This window comes from Bactrocera latifrons, unplaced genomic scaffold (genome assembly GCF_001853355.1).
Source record: "Bactrocera latifrons isolate USDA-ARS-PBARC rearing strain unplaced genomic scaffold, ASM185335v1 scaffold_160, whole genome shotgun sequence".
NCBI classification, from domain to species: domain Eukaryota; kingdom Metazoa; phylum Arthropoda; class Insecta; order Diptera; family Tephritidae; genus Bactrocera; species Bactrocera latifrons.
Window position 1 is genome coordinate 110,532 of NW_017535075.1, and position 18,461 is coordinate 128,992.

The 18,461-nt window shown below is 35.7% G+C and overlaps 1 protein-coding gene across 1 annotated transcript in view; it reads left to right on the forward strand.

The window, feature by feature from the left end:
* The window catches only part of LOC108966461 (transient receptor potential cation channel subfamily A member 1), a 46,269-nt gene extending 31,407 nt beyond the window's left edge, over window positions 1–14,862 (forward strand). The window contains exons 8-18 of the mRNA XM_018929378.1: window positions 3,233–4,042; window positions 4,145–4,459; window positions 4,650–4,760; window positions 9,397–9,644; window positions 10,372–10,750; window positions 10,812–10,928; window positions 11,036–11,198; window positions 12,461–12,573; window positions 12,651–12,810; window positions 14,201–14,334; window positions 14,413–14,862. Coding sequence (XP_018784923.1) covers window positions 3,233–4,042; window positions 4,145–4,459; window positions 4,650–4,760; window positions 9,397–9,644; window positions 10,372–10,750; window positions 10,812–10,928; window positions 11,036–11,198; window positions 12,461–12,573; window positions 12,651–12,810; window positions 14,201–14,334; window positions 14,413–14,586 — 2,724 coding nt within the window. The 3' untranslated portion in view covers window positions 14,587–14,862. The remainder of the gene's footprint in view (window positions 1–3,232; window positions 4,043–4,144; window positions 4,460–4,649; window positions 4,761–9,396; window positions 9,645–10,371; window positions 10,751–10,811; window positions 10,929–11,035; window positions 11,199–12,460; window positions 12,574–12,650; window positions 12,811–14,200; window positions 14,335–14,412) is intronic.
* Window positions 14,863–18,461: the final 3,599 nt, after the last annotated feature.

Here is an 18,461-nt window from a genome sequence, read left to right on the forward strand (position 1 = left end):
GGACAATTTAATTAGTCGTGAAGTCAAATAGCAACTCGTATGTATTTAGGCACATTCAGTTATTGGTTTCTCTTTTACTTGCTGCCGGTAATTTTCTAAGAAGACTTTTAGGGTATTGTTTACATTTGGCCACTTGTTCGCGAGCTTCTAAGTGGTTATACAAAAAAAAAAAAAAAATTATATAAACACAAAAGTTTCACGGTCGCGAGTACCGTTTGCTGCTGGTAAATATGTACGTAGGTAGACTACGGTATCTCATGAATGACTTTCACATTATTTTTGGTTACATAAGGGTGCACATATATGTACATACTACATACATACACATAACAACAATACAAACACCAAGGACTGTTGTACAAATTAGCACAGGAATTTTTTTGACATTAATAACTGACACAAAATACATGGCAACAACAACTCAGCAATGTGTGAGATCTGGCGCCAAAACAATCTGCTGAATCATCCGTTAGGCATTGCGTTTATTTTCTGCTACGTTAGCAACGCAATAAGCTATGCGCACATGTATTGGTAAACAAAATGGCGCAAATTCCTATGCAAACACAGACAATAACCTACACATGTGCGCACGCATATACTCGTACATGAGTAGCATATTCGGAATATTCGCTACAAATAGCCACCTTGCAGTTCAATGAAGGTGGGAGAGAATTCCTCGAAGAAACTTAAAGTCGGCAGCATCGCGTGGCAGTCAGAGCTTTATCCTTCTATAGACGATTTTTTTACATTGGTTGTTTGAAAAAAAAAAAAAATTTTTTAGAAATAGAAAATTCGTAGAACATATTTGCGTTATGCAGATTAAACATCAAATAAATACGAGGTTACTTATTAGAGCAATAAATGTATGTAAGTATTTAAATAACCTCAAATTCTGTCATTTGACATTTGGTAATTGAACACGATACTGCGTTCATGGAAAATAAAATAAGTTGTGGGTGAACAACTGAAACTTCGCGAGATGTGCTCATTTCTTAGAAAAATTTCTATCACACATTTCTGAAATAGCAGTTATTTGACAATCATACTGCAATAACTCATTTATTATTAACAATTATGGCTATATTTAATTTTTTTTTAAATATAGGGTTACCATATTCCAAAAATTTCTGCCATGAAAATCTTTCTGGGTTTGTTGTCGCATTTTTATTATACTTTTTTATTATATTATATTTTTTATTCTAATTTTTTTAAATATGGCAACCTCAATTTAAAAATTTTTGCCGCATTTTAACACTTTTTTAGTTTGCTATTTATTTAGTAAAAATTTTTAACATCTGGCAACATTTTCTATCGAATTATGTTGTTGTTGTTGCGTCAAAAAAGATTCCTGAAATTATTTCGACGCATGGTGCCGAGTTGACAGTTCTTGGTCGGATAATAATCTGGGTGTGTTCCGGCTACTTAAACCCGAATATAATTAAAACGGCTTTCGAAGTAGTGTTGTTGTTGTTGTCGTAGCGGTAGAATTCTGTTGAGTTGACAGTTCTTGGCGGGGTAAAAATCCACGTCAGTTTCGGCTACATAGGCCCGACTGACGTGGGACGGTTTTCAAAGTCTCAGGTAGTAAACTATTAGCACCAACGAGAAATTTAGTATTTTATCTGGTCTCGGCTGAGAAAACTGTCACTAATTATTTTAGTACACGGTTAACGCACCCATCGCACCCTTTTCAGAAGACTACATCTTTTTATATCTACCTCTTTTTTATATGCGGTCATGGCCGAGTTATAACACCGTGCCGTTTTTCCTTTTCGCTGTTTGACGCCAATCGGAAATTCCAAATGTAGCCAGGTCCTTCTTCATCTAGTCTTTCTAAGGGAGTGAATGTTTCCTTTTCCTCTGCTTCCCCCGGAGAGTACAGCGTCGAGTACTCTCAGAGCTGAAGTGCTCCCATCCATTCGGACGACATAACCTGGCCATATTCGCTGAACTATGTCGTAAATCTTTTCGAGTCTGACGTTGTTCTTGGTGTTAATGCTGGTTCCAAGATAAACGAAGTTATGATTGTCAACAGTGATGACATGAGTGATATATTTCACTACCAAACCCATTTGCTTCGCTTCTTTGTCCAACCAGGAGAAAGCAGAGCTAACGGCGCGGTTGTTATGGCCAATGATGTCGGTACATTTTCTATTCAGTTCTGCAGCTCAAATCATTTTCTCCAGCAGTCGATCTATCTGAAACCTCGTTTCATATCGAAAGGCTCGAAGAAGTGCTCCCGATCCTGACGGAGCTTTTGGTATTACTCAACATCTGTTTGCATTGTCGTATTAGTTTTGAGGCAGACATTACCGTATAAAGGTTCTTCCGTCCTTTTTGTGCTGTCAAAAGCAGTTTAAAATCTCCGAAAAGGTGGTGTGTGTTGATCCTCTTTTCACGGGTCACGAGCATGGTGACTACATCTTAGTATATTTAATTGCTTTATCCTCTAAATCGATGCTCCTTATGGAAATTTGTATTTTAGTATAAAACGGTAACCTTCTTCGAAATCTGTATTTCTGTATCAACCACTCTTACGACGGTTTGCTGTATTTTCGATTGGATATACTTATATTCTACAATGCTGTTCAAATTAGGCTTAAAAGGAGAGCGTGGTACGACACACGTATATTGATTCCCGATAAAAAAACATAAAAATTTCCTCTCGTAGCGAAGGCCATCTTTCCACAGACTCACAATAATTTCATAACTCTTTTGTGAACCGATATTTAGCATAGACTTTCCAACGCTTCCGGACGTTTATTGCCATGATTGGTATGAATTATGGAAGATACTTAGAGATTTTGCGAAATGCTGAGGTGTTGACAATCGTTGTTCTTCGTAATCCATACACCTAATTCCACATAGTCGACTGTCTCCGGAACGGAAGCGGTCAAACTTATTAACTAAAATTATCACCTCATTCCCAGTTACTTTAATAGGTTTCTGTATTTTTTAGATCATGACATCAGGGAAGGACGTGTACGTTGGTTTAAATGCTTCAAATAATTCCCAGCATTTCTGTTATGTTATTTCATGTGAAACCTAGTCATAATTCAGAACAAACCTCATTCTAAAGTTTCTGCTTTTCTCCCATTTCGGTATTCGAGAATTATTTAAACTGTTGCTTAAATAAATAATGAAATTTATTTGAACAAAATAAAACTAGAAATCCTACAATAGCCTCTTTCTATGATATACTATATATTAACGTTGCTTCTCTATCATACAGGGTGCCATCGAAATCGTCAAACTTATGTTCAGCATGCAACCGTCGGAGAAGATTACTTGCCTCAGCTGCACTGACGCTCAGAAGATGACACCACTACACTGCGCTGCCATGTTTGATCACCCAGATATTGTCGAGTACTTGGTGAAGGAGGGCGCTGACATTAATGCACTAGACAAAGAACATCGTTCACCGATTTTGCTCGCCGCATCGCGCAGCGGCTGGAAAACTGTACATCTGCTAATACGTCTCGGCGCTGGTATTAATGTCAAGGATGCATCTGCACGCAACGTCTTGCACTTTGTGATCATGAATGGCGGCCGTCTACCAGAGTTTGCCGAGGAAGTGAACAAGACACAATCACATTCTCAACTTGTGCAGCTGCTGAACGAAAAAGATGCCTCAGGCTGTTCGCCATTACACTATGCGAGTCGTGATGGGCATATACGTTCGCTGGAGAATCTAATACGACTCGGGGCTTGCATTAATCTCAAGAATAACAATAATGAGAGTCCATTGCATTTTGCCGCACGTTATGGACGTTTTAATACCGTCAAACAGTTACTTGATTCGGAGAAGGGTTCTTTCATAATCAACGAAAGTGATGGCGAGGGTTTGACACCGCTACATATCGCCTCACAACAGGGTCACACACGTGTGGTGCAATTGCTGTTAAATCGGGGCGCGCTCTTGCATCGTGATCATAATGGACGTAATCCTTTGCATTTGGCTGCGATGTCCGGTTACATACAGACAATTGAATTGTTGCATTCGGTACATTCACATCTGCTCGATCAGGTCGACAAAGAAGGCGTGAGTATGACATGCATTGTATGCTTTAATAACCTGATGTCAGCGCTTCGGAAAAATGTAATAATCTTTAAACCCACTATGTCTTCAATATTTCTTCCGCAGAATACCGCACTTCACTTGGCCACAATGGAGAATAAACCGCATGCCATCTCCGTGCTACTCTCAATGGGCTGTAAACTCTTCTACAACAACATCGACATGAGCGCCATCGATTATGCCATCTATTACAAATATCCCGAATCAGCGTTGGCTATGGTAACACATGAGAATCGCGCCAATGAGGTGATGGCATTGCGTTCCGACAAGTATCCCTGTGTTATACTTGCACTAATCGCATCCATGCCAAAGGTGTTCGAGGCTGTGCTCGATAAATGCATCACAAAGGCGAATTGCAAGCGTGATTCTAAGAGTTTCTACGTAAGTACGATTTCAGTAGTTTAAGTCGCCAACCCTCTCTCTCAGTCTGCGCTTGTCTCAGAAGTTCGAGAGTTCGTATATGATAGTTCTTATATAATAAGTTTTCTTTAATTAATTGCAATTATATACAAATGTATATTTGTGTGCGATAAAATACATAAAATTATTAACACTTCATCTTCAACTGCAGATAAAATATTCGTTTTCCTATCTGCAATGTCCTTTTATGTTTGATAAATTGGATGAGAAAACCGACGAAGCGATAGCTCATTCGAATTTGACACCATTGCCGGCGTTAAATGTAAGCAGAGCATGTGTCATCGATTCCATATTATACCGTTAACTGCCTGACTACCCGCCTGCCTCTATGTCTTTCACTTCTATCTTCTATCTAAAAGTACTTGCCTGCGACTTCTTTTATTGCCGTTAGTTTATAAATATTTACCCATATTCCTGTTCCCTCTCTCTCTTTGTCTCTTTATGATTTACTGTCTGCCTGCCCGCCTCTTTTACGATATTTCTAATGCTTAGCTTTTTAAATAATTACAAGCGCATGATTACAATTTTACACACATAGTGTAGCTAGTTTACTTAGTAATTTTTCTTTAATTTGTATGTGTTTAGTGTATAGTATTTCGTATTAGAAAAAAGGAAAGAGACAAATATATAATATAATATACGAGTTACCTTAACATAACGGAACTAAGCAGTCTGATAAGTATATACATAAGATTTCCTCGTCAGCGCCAAAGAGTTTCTAACACACAAGTCGTATATACATTCCATCTGATCAAAAATTACCCGGACTGGTTCATTTAAGTGGTTACATGGCTTTCCTCGGGTAAAAAACAGACCATTTTCAACATTTTTTTTTTATCATATAGAAAAGAAATATATTTTATTAGAATTTTATACAGTTACAAACATATACTATTAACAATGAGCTTCTGAAATTTTTGGAAACAAAATTTTAAACTCGGCCCTTGTAAAGCCATATTCGGCGATCCCTTAACTTAGAACTTAGATGAACTAAAATCATTAAAATTTGGATTTTTGGCAGCCATTTTCCAAAAAAAAAAAAAATTAAAATTTCGCGAGAATTTTTTTTTTCAAAAGTCTTTAAGAATTGTATCTCAATGACCTGTATAAAATTTCATGAAGATTGGTTGAGTAGTTCTCGAGAAATAATGCCAACCGACTTCAGAAACACAATTTCGAGAAAAACGCGTTTAAAGACAGTGTACTTAGCCTAGCTAAACTCGAGCGCACAAGTCTTCAAAGCTGTGAAACTATTACCCGGATCAGCTTGAAAATTTAGGACACTATTCTAAAGGTGTTTTATAATTTAATCAGAGAATAAAAAAAAATCGATGTTTTGAAACTCGTAAACTCATGTAAGCCCTTAAAGTGGATCTCATATTAATTAATATGTGTTTGGCAGCATCAAAAAGTTTTCTTGGCGATTTTTAATTTGGAAAAAAACTTAACTGCGACTTTTTGAATTTTTTTGTTTCCAATAATTAAAACTACAGTTAAGCAATAGTTAAAAAATTCCAGTAGTGTTTCGGGGAGTCTACTTTATCACGAATACGAGTATTTGAGTGGCCCGAAGCCTACAGTGGAGGTCGTGAAAACATCGAAAACTTGCCTAATGTGAGTCATCCATACACAACTTCGAACATGTCAAAGAAACAATGCTTGAAAACCATCGAGCTGGCTACAGAGAGGCGGCAGCGAGTCTCAACAGCGTCTATGGACCGACTCAACTCATTTGGACCTTTCTTTTCCCAAATTAGATATGTCTCAGTAACTCGTTAAAAATAGACACGATATTTAAATGAGAGTAGAACATTTTTGTTTCAAAACAAAACAAAAAAAATAAAAAAGAGAGCACCGAAAAAATAATGTGTAATTAAGAGTATAAAAATCGTAAAGCTTTAAAAAAAACAATAATTGGGTTGTGCGGGAATTTTTAGACATATTTTCTGATAACAAGGAGATCAAAATAATGGAATGATTTTTTTTCTTTTACAGTAAAGTCTAGATCGCGCTTAATACGACCACGAAACAATTTATGAAACTCACCAAGTATTAAAAGTTATGGAAAACATTGTTGCTATAAATTTCAAACGTACGTTTAGGTTAGTTCTAAAAATTTTTTTTTTTTTGTTTTGCTTTTTGTCTAAAAGCTGGCTTCAGCGAACGTAGGTTAATATTTTACTATCGACTATTATCACGTAACAAGCTCACTCAACGACTCATCAAACGGGTCTCAAACAGAAAATTCCCTACAATTAGCTAACATATATTTATTCATCTAGGCCGCTTTCAGCATTATTCACTGCCACAGGGTTATCCACAAAACATAAAAAAAATCACATTTAAAAATAAAAAAAAACAATTCTGTTTGCAGATAAAATATTCTTTTCATCCAATTCAAAAATCCCCTGACGAGATTGCTAAGAAGCGTCTGATGCTTAATGATCCCACTTGGAGACCCGAACCATTGCTCACCATAAATGTGAGTCATTTTATGTGAAATAAATTACCATCTAATTTATGTATTGCCTTAAGCAAAGTCCAACCAAATAAATGCAATAAATTTTAAAAACAAACTAATTGGAAGTCTCTAAAAAGTGTCATTAACTCTCACTTGCTATTTACTGCGTCCGTTTGTAAGATATAAAATGTCTCATCTCTAAACTGTTTTTGTAAATAATATGTCTAACAATGTATATATAATAGTTGTGTTGTTGTATATAGTCTTATATTCTTAAAAACTAAATAAACTAAAAATTCTAAAATTAGTTTTACGGGGATTGTCAATCAATCTTTCGATTATCAAGGTGACTATGGTGACCTACTTACACAGATACATGTGCGTAAAACAAACTATTTGCGCCCGGAAATATATCTATACTTTGAACTCGGACTTATGTAGGAAAGACTGAACGCATTTACGTCGAGATCATACATTAAAAGCATACAAAATAGAGCTTGTGCAAGAACAGAAGCCGCTCGCGCTTCCAAGCAATATCGCTTCACTCAATGGGCTCTTGAAAAGTTGCAAAAAGATCCGACGTTTCCGAGCCAGCGATGAGACCCATTTCTGGCTCAATGGATATGTAAAGAAACAAAAATAACACATTTGGAACGAAGACCAACCCGAAGAGATTCAAGAGCTGCCAGTTCATCCAGAAAAACAAACGATTTGGTGGGGTTTGTGGGCCACTGTAATCATCGCTCCATATTTTTAAAAAATAATGCCGATGAGAACGTAACCGTTAATGGCGATCGCTATCGTGCCATGATAATCGACTATTTGATGCCTGAAATTGAAGTTCGTGATCTTGGCAAAATTTGGTTTCAACAAGATGGCTCCACTTCCCACACATCGCATAAATCAATAGATTTATTGAGAGAACACTTCTGTGAGCAGATAATTTCACGTTTTGGGCCAGTCGATTGGCCACCAAGATCATGTGATACCACACCGTCAGAGTTTTTTCTATGGATATATCTAAAGTCTAAAGACTATGCGGTCATTTTTCGGAGTCACCGATATCCGATCACTATACGATATATCTTTTTATGTGAAATAAAATCGATGAAAATCAAGTCCTTTTGAGGAAAACTGTTTTATTTGACAAAATATCTTTACGTAATTTGACCTAGATTATTGTCCAAGGCAAGGCTACAATCCCAAAACATATTTTTCGATTCGGACCACTATAGCATATAAAAAGCCTACCAACAAAAACAACATATATAAAATGTTAAAACGAAATAAAGCACCCAAATTTCTTCAAAAAGGGTTCAGGTTGTTTTTTTTTTTTTTGTTTTATGACATTTATGATTTGTCGACCAAATGGCCATTTACGTAAATTTTCGATGACCCGGTGTAGCATTTCGGCTATGGTGCGTTGTATACGGTCTTCGAGCTCCTCGGGCGTTGCTGGTTGATTGGCAGAAACCTTAAATTTAACATGCATCCAGAGAAAATTATCCTCAAACGTTAAATCACATGACCTCGCTGCCATTGCACAGGCAATATGTCCATGTTTAAACGTGAAATATGAGACGGTGCAACGTCTTCTTCGAAATAGAGAACGTCCGCATCGATTTTATCAAAGTCAAGGAAAGAAAAGTCGGTAAAAATCCTGTTATAACCCTCGCTATTGATAGTAACAGCATTTTGTGCCTCATTTCGAAAGATATAATATCCGATAATGGCGCCTTACCACAATCCGCACCAAATGGTCAAATTTTGGTAATGGTAATGCGTTTTCTAAACCAAATGAGCCTTGAACTTACCGAAATAGCAATAATTTTATTTGTTGACAAAGCCATTAAGCCAGAAATGGGTGTCATCTGAGAAGATGATTTCTCGATGTACCTGAATTTTACAGAGAACCAATCATTGTACCGAACCGAAACGTAACATGACGAAATGACAAACCTTGCTTGACATAATGACAAATTTTGACACAAAACCGTAAACAAATATGGCTGCCACGAGCTGTCAAAATCACGTTGTTGTTGTTAATAAAAAATTCCTGAAGCAATTTCTCACAGATTTTAATATTATTCTGTTTAATGTTTTGAGCAACACTCTTGTTTATTGTTATCTATTGCACCAAACAAAAATCTTAAAATGATAAACTCCATTTGCATGTTTATTGTGAATAATAAATACCATACATATATACATATATTTACATAATATCTCACTTTCCACCACTTAACTTTTTGCAATTTTCCATAATCTCTGTCTGTGCCTTACGCTTCACTATGCGCTTAACCTTACTTTAATTGTGACTGTGTAGATGGTTTTCCACTTGTGGTTTATGTCCGTCTATGAAAGTTGAACCTTCAAATTATGTTTGTACTAAAATAAATATATATGTATTTCATGCCACTCAATTTGTGCCTGCCAGACGATGGTCACGCATGGTCGTGTCGAGCTGCTCGCCCATCCGCTGAGTCAAAAATATCTACAAATGAAATGGAATTCTTACGGCAAATATTTTCATCTCGTCAATTTGCTGATCTACTCAATTTTCCTGTTATTTGTGACGATTTTCTCCACATTGATGATGAACGGCATCGAAATTCGTCCGTTATTTTTGAATGCGTCCATTGTGGATAATGCAAATGCATCGCAGAGCAATGACGGCAATTTAGAGTGAGTTAATGAATAATTTTAAGAATATTTACATATACATTTTATATACAAATATTGTGACAAAAAAGCACCCGGAAGTTGTAGTTAAATTAATGAGCGCGATCTATCAACCAGTTTATAAGGGGAAAAAGGTATTTTAAGAGAAAACCCTCCAAGAAAAATTCATTTATTGGCGCGAAGAGGATTGAGAACAAAATATTTTTAGTGTGAAAACGCTGTCTTTTAAATTAAGTCTACCTGTAAACCTTATGAATCGTGTCATATCGATTATCGAAAATCGACTCGAAAAATCGGTAAATTCTGTTCGTTCTCTAACTTAAAATCATATTTGTGTCAGTTTTAAATCTCGAACTCTTTTTACGCTAATAGCGTACTTACTAGTTTTCTATAAAGGAATTAGAGTCTTTCCGCATTTTGAGCTTACTATAAGCCGTAGATCCCGAAGTCCACACGTCGAAATATCAAGCCAATTCTAAATTATTAACCATCTGTTGTTGTTATTATAGTGGCAATGTTCTGAAGTGCTGAAAATCCTTGACCGCTTAAAAAATCCAAACTTCAATGGGTCGATTCTACCGAAAATGTGAACTCTTCTTAATAAGAAGACCGATTCTCAGACCTGTACTCTCTCAAATCAAGTTTAGTTCCTCGTACTACTCGAATTAATTTATAATAAAAAATGGAATAGAATTCATAAATAATATTCTAAATACTACAACCCCCACAGCCTCCAAAAGAACCTCAGCAACAATGATTGGCCTGAAAACCCCGCCGGTGGAGGSCGCGAATCGTTTGGAGTGAGGTATGGCGAGTCTTACGAGCGTCTACAACATACCACCGCTTTGGTCATTTGCGCCATTGTAATTGTCATTTATATTGGCGGTTATTCGCTGCGTGAGTTTCTCCAAATGTACCAACAACGGCTGCACTACATATTCGAGATCGACAATTTAATATCATGGGTTCTATACATATCCGCATTGATCATGGTATGGCCAGTTTTCTTTTGCGGGGGCAATATATCCACCGTACACTACTCAGCGGCGGCGGTGGCGGTGTTCTTGTCCTGGTTTCGTCTTTTGCTTATGCTCCAGCGCTTCGATCAAGTATGTGAAAAAAATTGTTAAAAATAATATATAGTATATATTTGAAAATATCCCCCACCAGGTCGGCATTTATGTGGTGATGTTCTTGGAGATTCTGCAAACTCTCATAAAAGTGCTGATCGTCTTTTCGATTCTGATCATCGCTTTCGGCTTGGCATTTTACATTCTCTTATCGAAGGTAAGCATCATTTATCAGTCAATGACGGCACTTTCTATAACTGTATATATGTTTGTGTATGTATGTTACATATATGTATGTAGTGCGGGATCTATGCTGTTTTACAGATCAACGATGCCCAACCGAATCATTTGTCCTTCTCGAACATACCGATGTCACTGTTGCGCACCTTCTCCATGATGTTAGGCGAACTGGACTTTGTGGGCACCTATGTTAACACCTACTACCGTGATCAATTGAAGGTGCCAATAACGTCGTTTCTCATTTTGTGTAAGTAACTTTTATAAAAACAAAATTTAGTTTACAAATCCTTCAAATAATACTGAGGAATAAAGTCCAAGGAAGACAGATATGACGGTACATCCAGGGAATAGAACCTTTTGATATGATTTGGCATAGTCCAAACTTCGATAACACTTATTTAATAGTACATTGGTCGTTCGCTAAGTAATTTCATCTGATGAAAACAGCAGATCTTACTGAGTTTCGGCGCAGCTAACTTCACTTAACCGCCTTACCGTTATATATTAGAACAGCTAATATATTAAGATTTGTTTGTAAAAATTTTTTGGACTTGGATCGAAAACAGAATTTTCGTTATATTTTACTGTTTAACTATCAAAAGGGTGAAAATGTAAATGTCGACAGAATTCTGATGCTAGAACAACAAAAGTGGATTGTTTACAAGAATATATAGCGCAAGAAGGGCGTTGGTCACCAAAAATGCGATTTTGTCCGTTTGGTGAGATTTCAAAGGCTTCGTTTATTTTGAGCCTTTACCCGACAAACAGAGGGCGGCCAGAGTGGTGTTCTATCAGGATAATGCGAGATCTCTCACAAGTGGGATGACTCACCAAAAGCTTTTGCAGCTTGAATTGGATCTACTACCAAGCCATCTATATTCTCCAAATTTGGTATCTTCACGCTAAGTGGCTACTTTAAATGCTATCGATATTGTAAAGGTGATCCATTTCGAGTTTCTCTACTTTTTTAAAGAAAAAACACAGACACTTCAAATTTAATGTGGAATGTTTATTATGATTCGCAAGAATCGCAGCGGGATTGTTGCATAGACTATAGACTTCACATTTCCCACATGATTGCATCAAATGGTCGGCGTTTCATGGCTCGATAACGGTCGCCATTGACGGTTACGTGAGAAATGGCGCTCAACGCTAAACACATTTTGACTCGAAAATGTCGGATCTTCTTGGAACTTTTCAAAAGCCCATAGAGCGAAGCGTTGTCGCTTAGGAAGGATGGGTGGCTTCAGTTCCTGCACAAACTGTATTTTGTAAGCGTTCAATTTGAGATCTCGACGTAAAATGCGCCAAATCATTCCATACGTCAGACCAAGTGGCTGCGAACGGCGCAAAGTAAAAACATATTTTCTCAATTGGCTAGATAACACTTTTAAGACCTTTAGACAAAAAAAAAAAAAAAAACTCTGAAAAGCAGACTAATAGCCAATCTTCAATTTCTCCGGTTCTTAAGTACAAAATAAAGCGAACTTAATACAAATCTCATTTCAGGTGTATTCATGATTCTCATGCCAATTCTACTCATGAATCTACTCATCGGTTTGGCGGTAGGCGACATCGAGTCTGTACGACGTAACGCCCAGCTCAAGCGTTTGGCTATGCAGGTATTTGTGCGAATTCCTCATAACTACGCTTCATATTGAATTCAAATTTAATCTTTAACCACTTTAATTTACTTTAGGTGGTCTTGCATACCGAGCTGGAGCGGAAATTACCTCAAAGTTGGCTACCGAAAGGCGACAAAGTCGAGTTGATAGAGTATCCAAATAACACAAAGTGCAAAATCGGTTTCCTTGACTTTATTCTACGCAAATGGTTCTCAAATCCCTTCAGCGAAGATTGTAAGTATGTAAAGCTTAAAAAATATGTATTTAATATAACCTTAAAATGGCGACTCACTACTTTAATCAGGAGACATTGAACTGCCATTTAAACAGAGATGTAATTTAGAAACAATAAGAGCACGGCTTTTAATAGAGCTATATGACAATAAGTGAAACTATTAGAAAGCTTGTCTCGTTGGACCCTAGCTAAATTATACAGTGAATATTCAAAGATCCAAAACAGTTAAAGCTCTGCAGCTGATACCTTTGTAGCAGAAATAAGTATACCATAAATCTTTACGAACTGCGACAGAGTTTCCTAGAACCTCGTTGTATATTTCTGGCACAAAAAATATACTCTTTAACTTTATCAGCTGTTAGAAGAAAGTTTGAAAGTGGTAGAAAACTTTGAGACTTTCAAAATATAATACTTGGATTTCGGTAACCTCTCGGTTCCGTTCCTAACTATTGTCTAACACATGGAATCGATAGCATGTGTTCAAAGGCTATCTCTCCAGCCTTTCACGCTTCCATCGCTGCGCGGAAATTTTAGGTATAACTTTTGATAGTCTGTGCTCCTTCACTCCTCATATGACCGCGAATATCGCCAAAATACAGAGCCGTAACAAAATCTTCAAGTCGCTATCCGTCAGCATATGAAGAGAGGACAAAGCAACGTTCTTGGAAACTCACAAGGCAATCTGTCGGGCCAGTCCTTAGCTACGCCGCACCAATATGGACGCCTGGATGCAGTGGAACGCAGACGCGGAAGCTTCAGTCCTGTCAGAATATCGAGCAATATGAACTCCTCTTCACGTATCCGACATTCTTACTAAAGTGCTTTCGCAGAAATCATCCCTGCATTCACCTACTTGAAGCGAAGCCGCCTCCTGGGAGCGTTAAGAGGTCATTCCTCAACTACGCAACTAATTTCCGACAAGCACTGACCACCATTCACAGTGCATCCATAAACACCTTCACCGACATTCTCCCAGTGCAGACGAAGAGCTCGTGTTGCCGCGGGAAACGAAAATTACTCATGCGTAGCTTAATTCTGAATACTGTAGCACCTTAAACTCCTACTTATTCGGAATAGACCCCGACATATCCAATAGACGACCTGTGTGTAATGAATCTAGACATGACACTGGCTCCTCTCAGTTTCGTCGGAAGCCATCGAAACAGCAGGTTTCTTGGTTTACCGTTGGATGATGTCGACAACAATGAACAGTGCGATCAAAATCAAGTACTTGTACAGAAGATATTTTGATTTGACTAGAGACCTTCTCGCCACAATCTCCACCTGGCATAGAACTTCTCTATTCTACCCGTTATACTCTTTTATGCTCTGAGAAATGCATGTATGTATGTTTCTTTGTTAAACGAAATATTTCACTTTTACCCGCAGCTTCAATAGATACGATCTCTTTCGAGAACAACGATGATTTCATCAACAATGAATTGGAGCGACAACGTCGTAAATTACGGGACATTTCACGTCTAATGGATCAGCAGCATCAACTCTTGCGCTTGATCGTGCAGGTGCGCCGAAAATTTTAGATTTGAAATCATAGCAAAATCGTGGTCATACTAATGAGAAAAAATATATTTTTCTTACAGAAAATGGAAATCAAAACCGAGGCGGACGATGTGGACGAAGGTGTATCGCCCTACGATCTAAAAGCTGTTTCAATTTATGGCACGGGACCGGCGCCAGGCTCACGTTGGACCTCGCCACGCATACGCAATCGGCTGCGAGCGGCGCTAAGCTTCAACAAAAGCCTTTATGAATAAAAGTCGACGAGACATAGAAAAATATGAAATGAAAAATTATAGCATTAATTTGTTGTATCTAAGATAAAGATGAGATTGTTTATTAGCACTGACACCAAATAACAATCTTTAGAAAATGCCACAAGAGTTGAAATGCATATTTATCATATGAATTATATAATTGCATATTGTAAACTACTGCTATATGAGCCTGTTCAAGAAAAGTGTATTTCAAAACGAATTCTAACCTAAAATTTCGCACTCTCCAACTATGGAAAATGAAAAATAAGTTGTATATTTTTTACAATGCTCCTTTTGTTGTTGTAAGACTTACTTACAAGCGTATAAAAAATAATTCAAATGAAGCTTGAGCCCAATATGCGGCGCTTGTGCCTTCTATAATCATAAAAATTCCACTATTGTGGAAAAATAATAGGTTTTTTTTAGTCTACTTTGTCTGAGATCTCATTGTTGTAGTTGTAGTGGCGGCAGAAAGTATTCCACAAATAATATTTTAGAATACTGCCGCATTGACAGTCCTTAGCCGAATGTAAAACCGGTTCCGGCTCCGGCTCCGTCTCGATTTCATAGAAACGACCGTCACTGGAACGGTCTAAAATCTGAACTTTTTTGGAATTTGAGCTGTTTTTATTTTAGTTAGCTCTTTCATATTTACTTTGCTCTCTCGACAAGTGATACTCCGAGTTATACTAGAAATAATGTTCCCTGTCGACATTCTTTAAGGTAAAACATCGGCGGTACTTTGTGAAATGTTAATGTTTTTGTTGTAACGGTTATCAAGACGCAATCCAAAAAGTGAAAATCTTAATTATAAATATTTGCAAATTACTTATCCGAAATAACGGGTTTAGAAAGAAAAAATCAATAATTATTACCAAGTACCGGATTCAAAATTTTTAATCTCAAGCTCAAGCAAATAAATATAAAAAAAAAAAACAATTTTAGAATTTACATTTGTTCACGCTTGCTTACTTCAGGCTCTATGATTTTGAACTACAGCTCGTAGAAAAGCTACCATATTCAATGCTCTACAGCAGTGATAATTTATATTTCAGCAATTTTTAATAGCAAATTAAAAAAATTTTCAATACCAAACAAATAGATTTTCAATTTTTAGTTCCAATTTTGCGAAATTTAATTTTTAACGCAAAATTTTGTACTTAAAAAATCCCCAAACTTGCATTGAAGGAGCCAACAAAATCTTCGCTGAAAAGGCTTATTAATAGTAGGTACATACTTACACCCATGTATACACAATCACAACTGTATGTATTATTAGCACCTTTTTTTTTTTTAAATTTTCACACACATCCAAATGACTTCGCGCATTTCCAGAGGTCTAGGAATTGTTCTAAAATGCTTCTTAAACCACCCTACCTTTTGTTATTCATATATGTATATGTATAAAGGCACTCATAAACGATATTTGTCTATAAATACAAATGTATGTAATATAAGAGAAGATATGAAGGGAAGTTTTGTATGAGGAAGAAGTAGGTACTTATAAACAGCAAACAAGGCGACTACAGGTATACAATGAAAAAAAGGCGGCTGCCGGAAAGACGAATTTATAATTCTATCTAGAATAGAGTAATAAAATAGCAAAATGATTGAAACAGCAAAAATACAAAAAAAAATATATATACTAGGGAAAGGATGTTAATGTTTGTATGTATTGCAAATTGGTTTGTGATAAATGTTTCAAAATTGATTTACACGAAAATATATTAATATTTTTAAACACGATATATGCATAAATCAACACACAGGCTAACCCATAATGTTATATGTATGTATTTATATTTAAACCATTGTTGCTGTATTTATAAAACTACAATTTAAGCAGTTTATGTATATGCTTTAGTTTCCCAAAGGAAAAATGTATTGTAACAGAGGAACACGAAAAAGTGAAAGCAAAGTTTTAAAGCATGCATATTATTGCTGGAAAAAACTTGAACAGGATTAACATAATAAAAAAAAATTATAATAGAATGATTGTTTAAATAAAAATTATTGTAAAATTGATGTTGGAAATATAAACATACCTGAACTGAGAAAAATTACTGATCTTCCGTATTTATTGTTAATAAAAAATTATTGAAATAGCCAAGAATACTATGAAAACGTAAGTAAAGGAAAAAAATGCTGGATATTTAGAGTTGTTACAAATTTATCTCAGTCAACTTTTCATGAAGAATAATCTTTCTAAATTAAAAGCGCTTCACAATGAAAATTATAATTTCATTATTCAGATATTTAGATTGGTTTCTTAAATTAAATGTAAACGAGTTGCTCATATATTTGCTTTTTCGCATCGAATGCTGTATATTTGTGCATTTTGGTAATTTGTAGGGACAAATAACAGCCAAACTGCCTCAGCGTTGGAAAACCCAAGCAAAGAACTTAAAATATACTTTTGTGTAATAGTTACGCCGAAATAGATTTGGCATGGTTAAAGCGCCAAACATATACATGGAGATTATATACATAATTACATACTTACGTATGCTTGGACACCAAATTCCAAATATTAAATTTTATATTTCATATTAATTACTGTTGCTACATACATGCTTTTACATAAACACAGTACAGGAAATGCTCATTTTAACAACAAGTTCGGTAAACATTAACATAAACTCATAAGCGGTTCCTATTTTAGTAACAAGTATTATTTTTTTTCAGGTTCTAAGATTTTCACAGTTATTGTGATCCAGATTTTTGTGTAAACAAATATTTTTTTCAAAGCAAAGTTCAACACTTAAAAGCACCAGCGCCATCTAACGTGACATAGCGTAATATACGCTCCTGAATACGGCAATATTAATATTGCAGAGCTGCCTTGCCTACATGAAAAAGTAACGAGTAGCAATTTAACTTCCTTGAGTTGAGCATTTTAACAGCGATATATTTAAAACATATAGAAAATTATCAAGATTAAAGAATTTTACATTCTATTGCTTCATATTGAACACTTTTCAATAAGTCAATAATCAAATAATGTTGAATTAAATGTCGGTAACATAACTTTGCTCTTTAACGATTTCTAGTAAAAGTCATTGAAATTCAATTCACTTCTACCAACATTTAACTTAAAGTTAAAAATAGCAATAATATAATTTACATGTCCCTATCCCTTTGTGGTTTAGAAACATTGCCTTATACCAAGTACTTTCTTTCATCCAAAAACTAACCTCAAAAACAAATTGGCCAAAAATATATGATATACAAATACAAGGACTTACCAAACACTTATAAAACTGTATCGGCTTTTCGTTTCCAATTGCCATATCTTTTCTCAATTTGTTTACCTGAGCATATAGTAAAATATATTTATACATTAGTAATAATTATAAATATTGTAATAGCTATTTTCTTACAACTCGTTACCTATTAACCGCCACTTCCGCGCAAAGCTCAAGCCCGCAAACACGAGGCTGCTAATTCCTTTATGTATGAGGAGTGGAACATGTTCCAAATATACACACTTTGAAACCACAATAACAAAAGTTCTTGCAAAAGTTTTAGAATTTGTTTAGTTCTTAATAATAACTTATTTAACTAGAAAACTCGAGATCCGCTTGCAATTCACTGCAATCCACCAACATTACTGACAGTTCTTCTTTTTCCGCCAAAATTGTTTTCTAGAACAGGGTTGCAGCAGGGAATAATTTAAATATTTATCAAATTTATTTTAACAAAGTATAAATTTTCTACTAAATAACAAATTTACAATTCCTTTCATAAAAAATAGTAAAATGTTAAGTAAAAAAATAACATTATAGTGTAAATAAAAGTAAAAAATATTTAAAATAAAATTCAAACACTAATTAAAATATCATTTATTTATAATTATTAATAATTAATTTAATTTC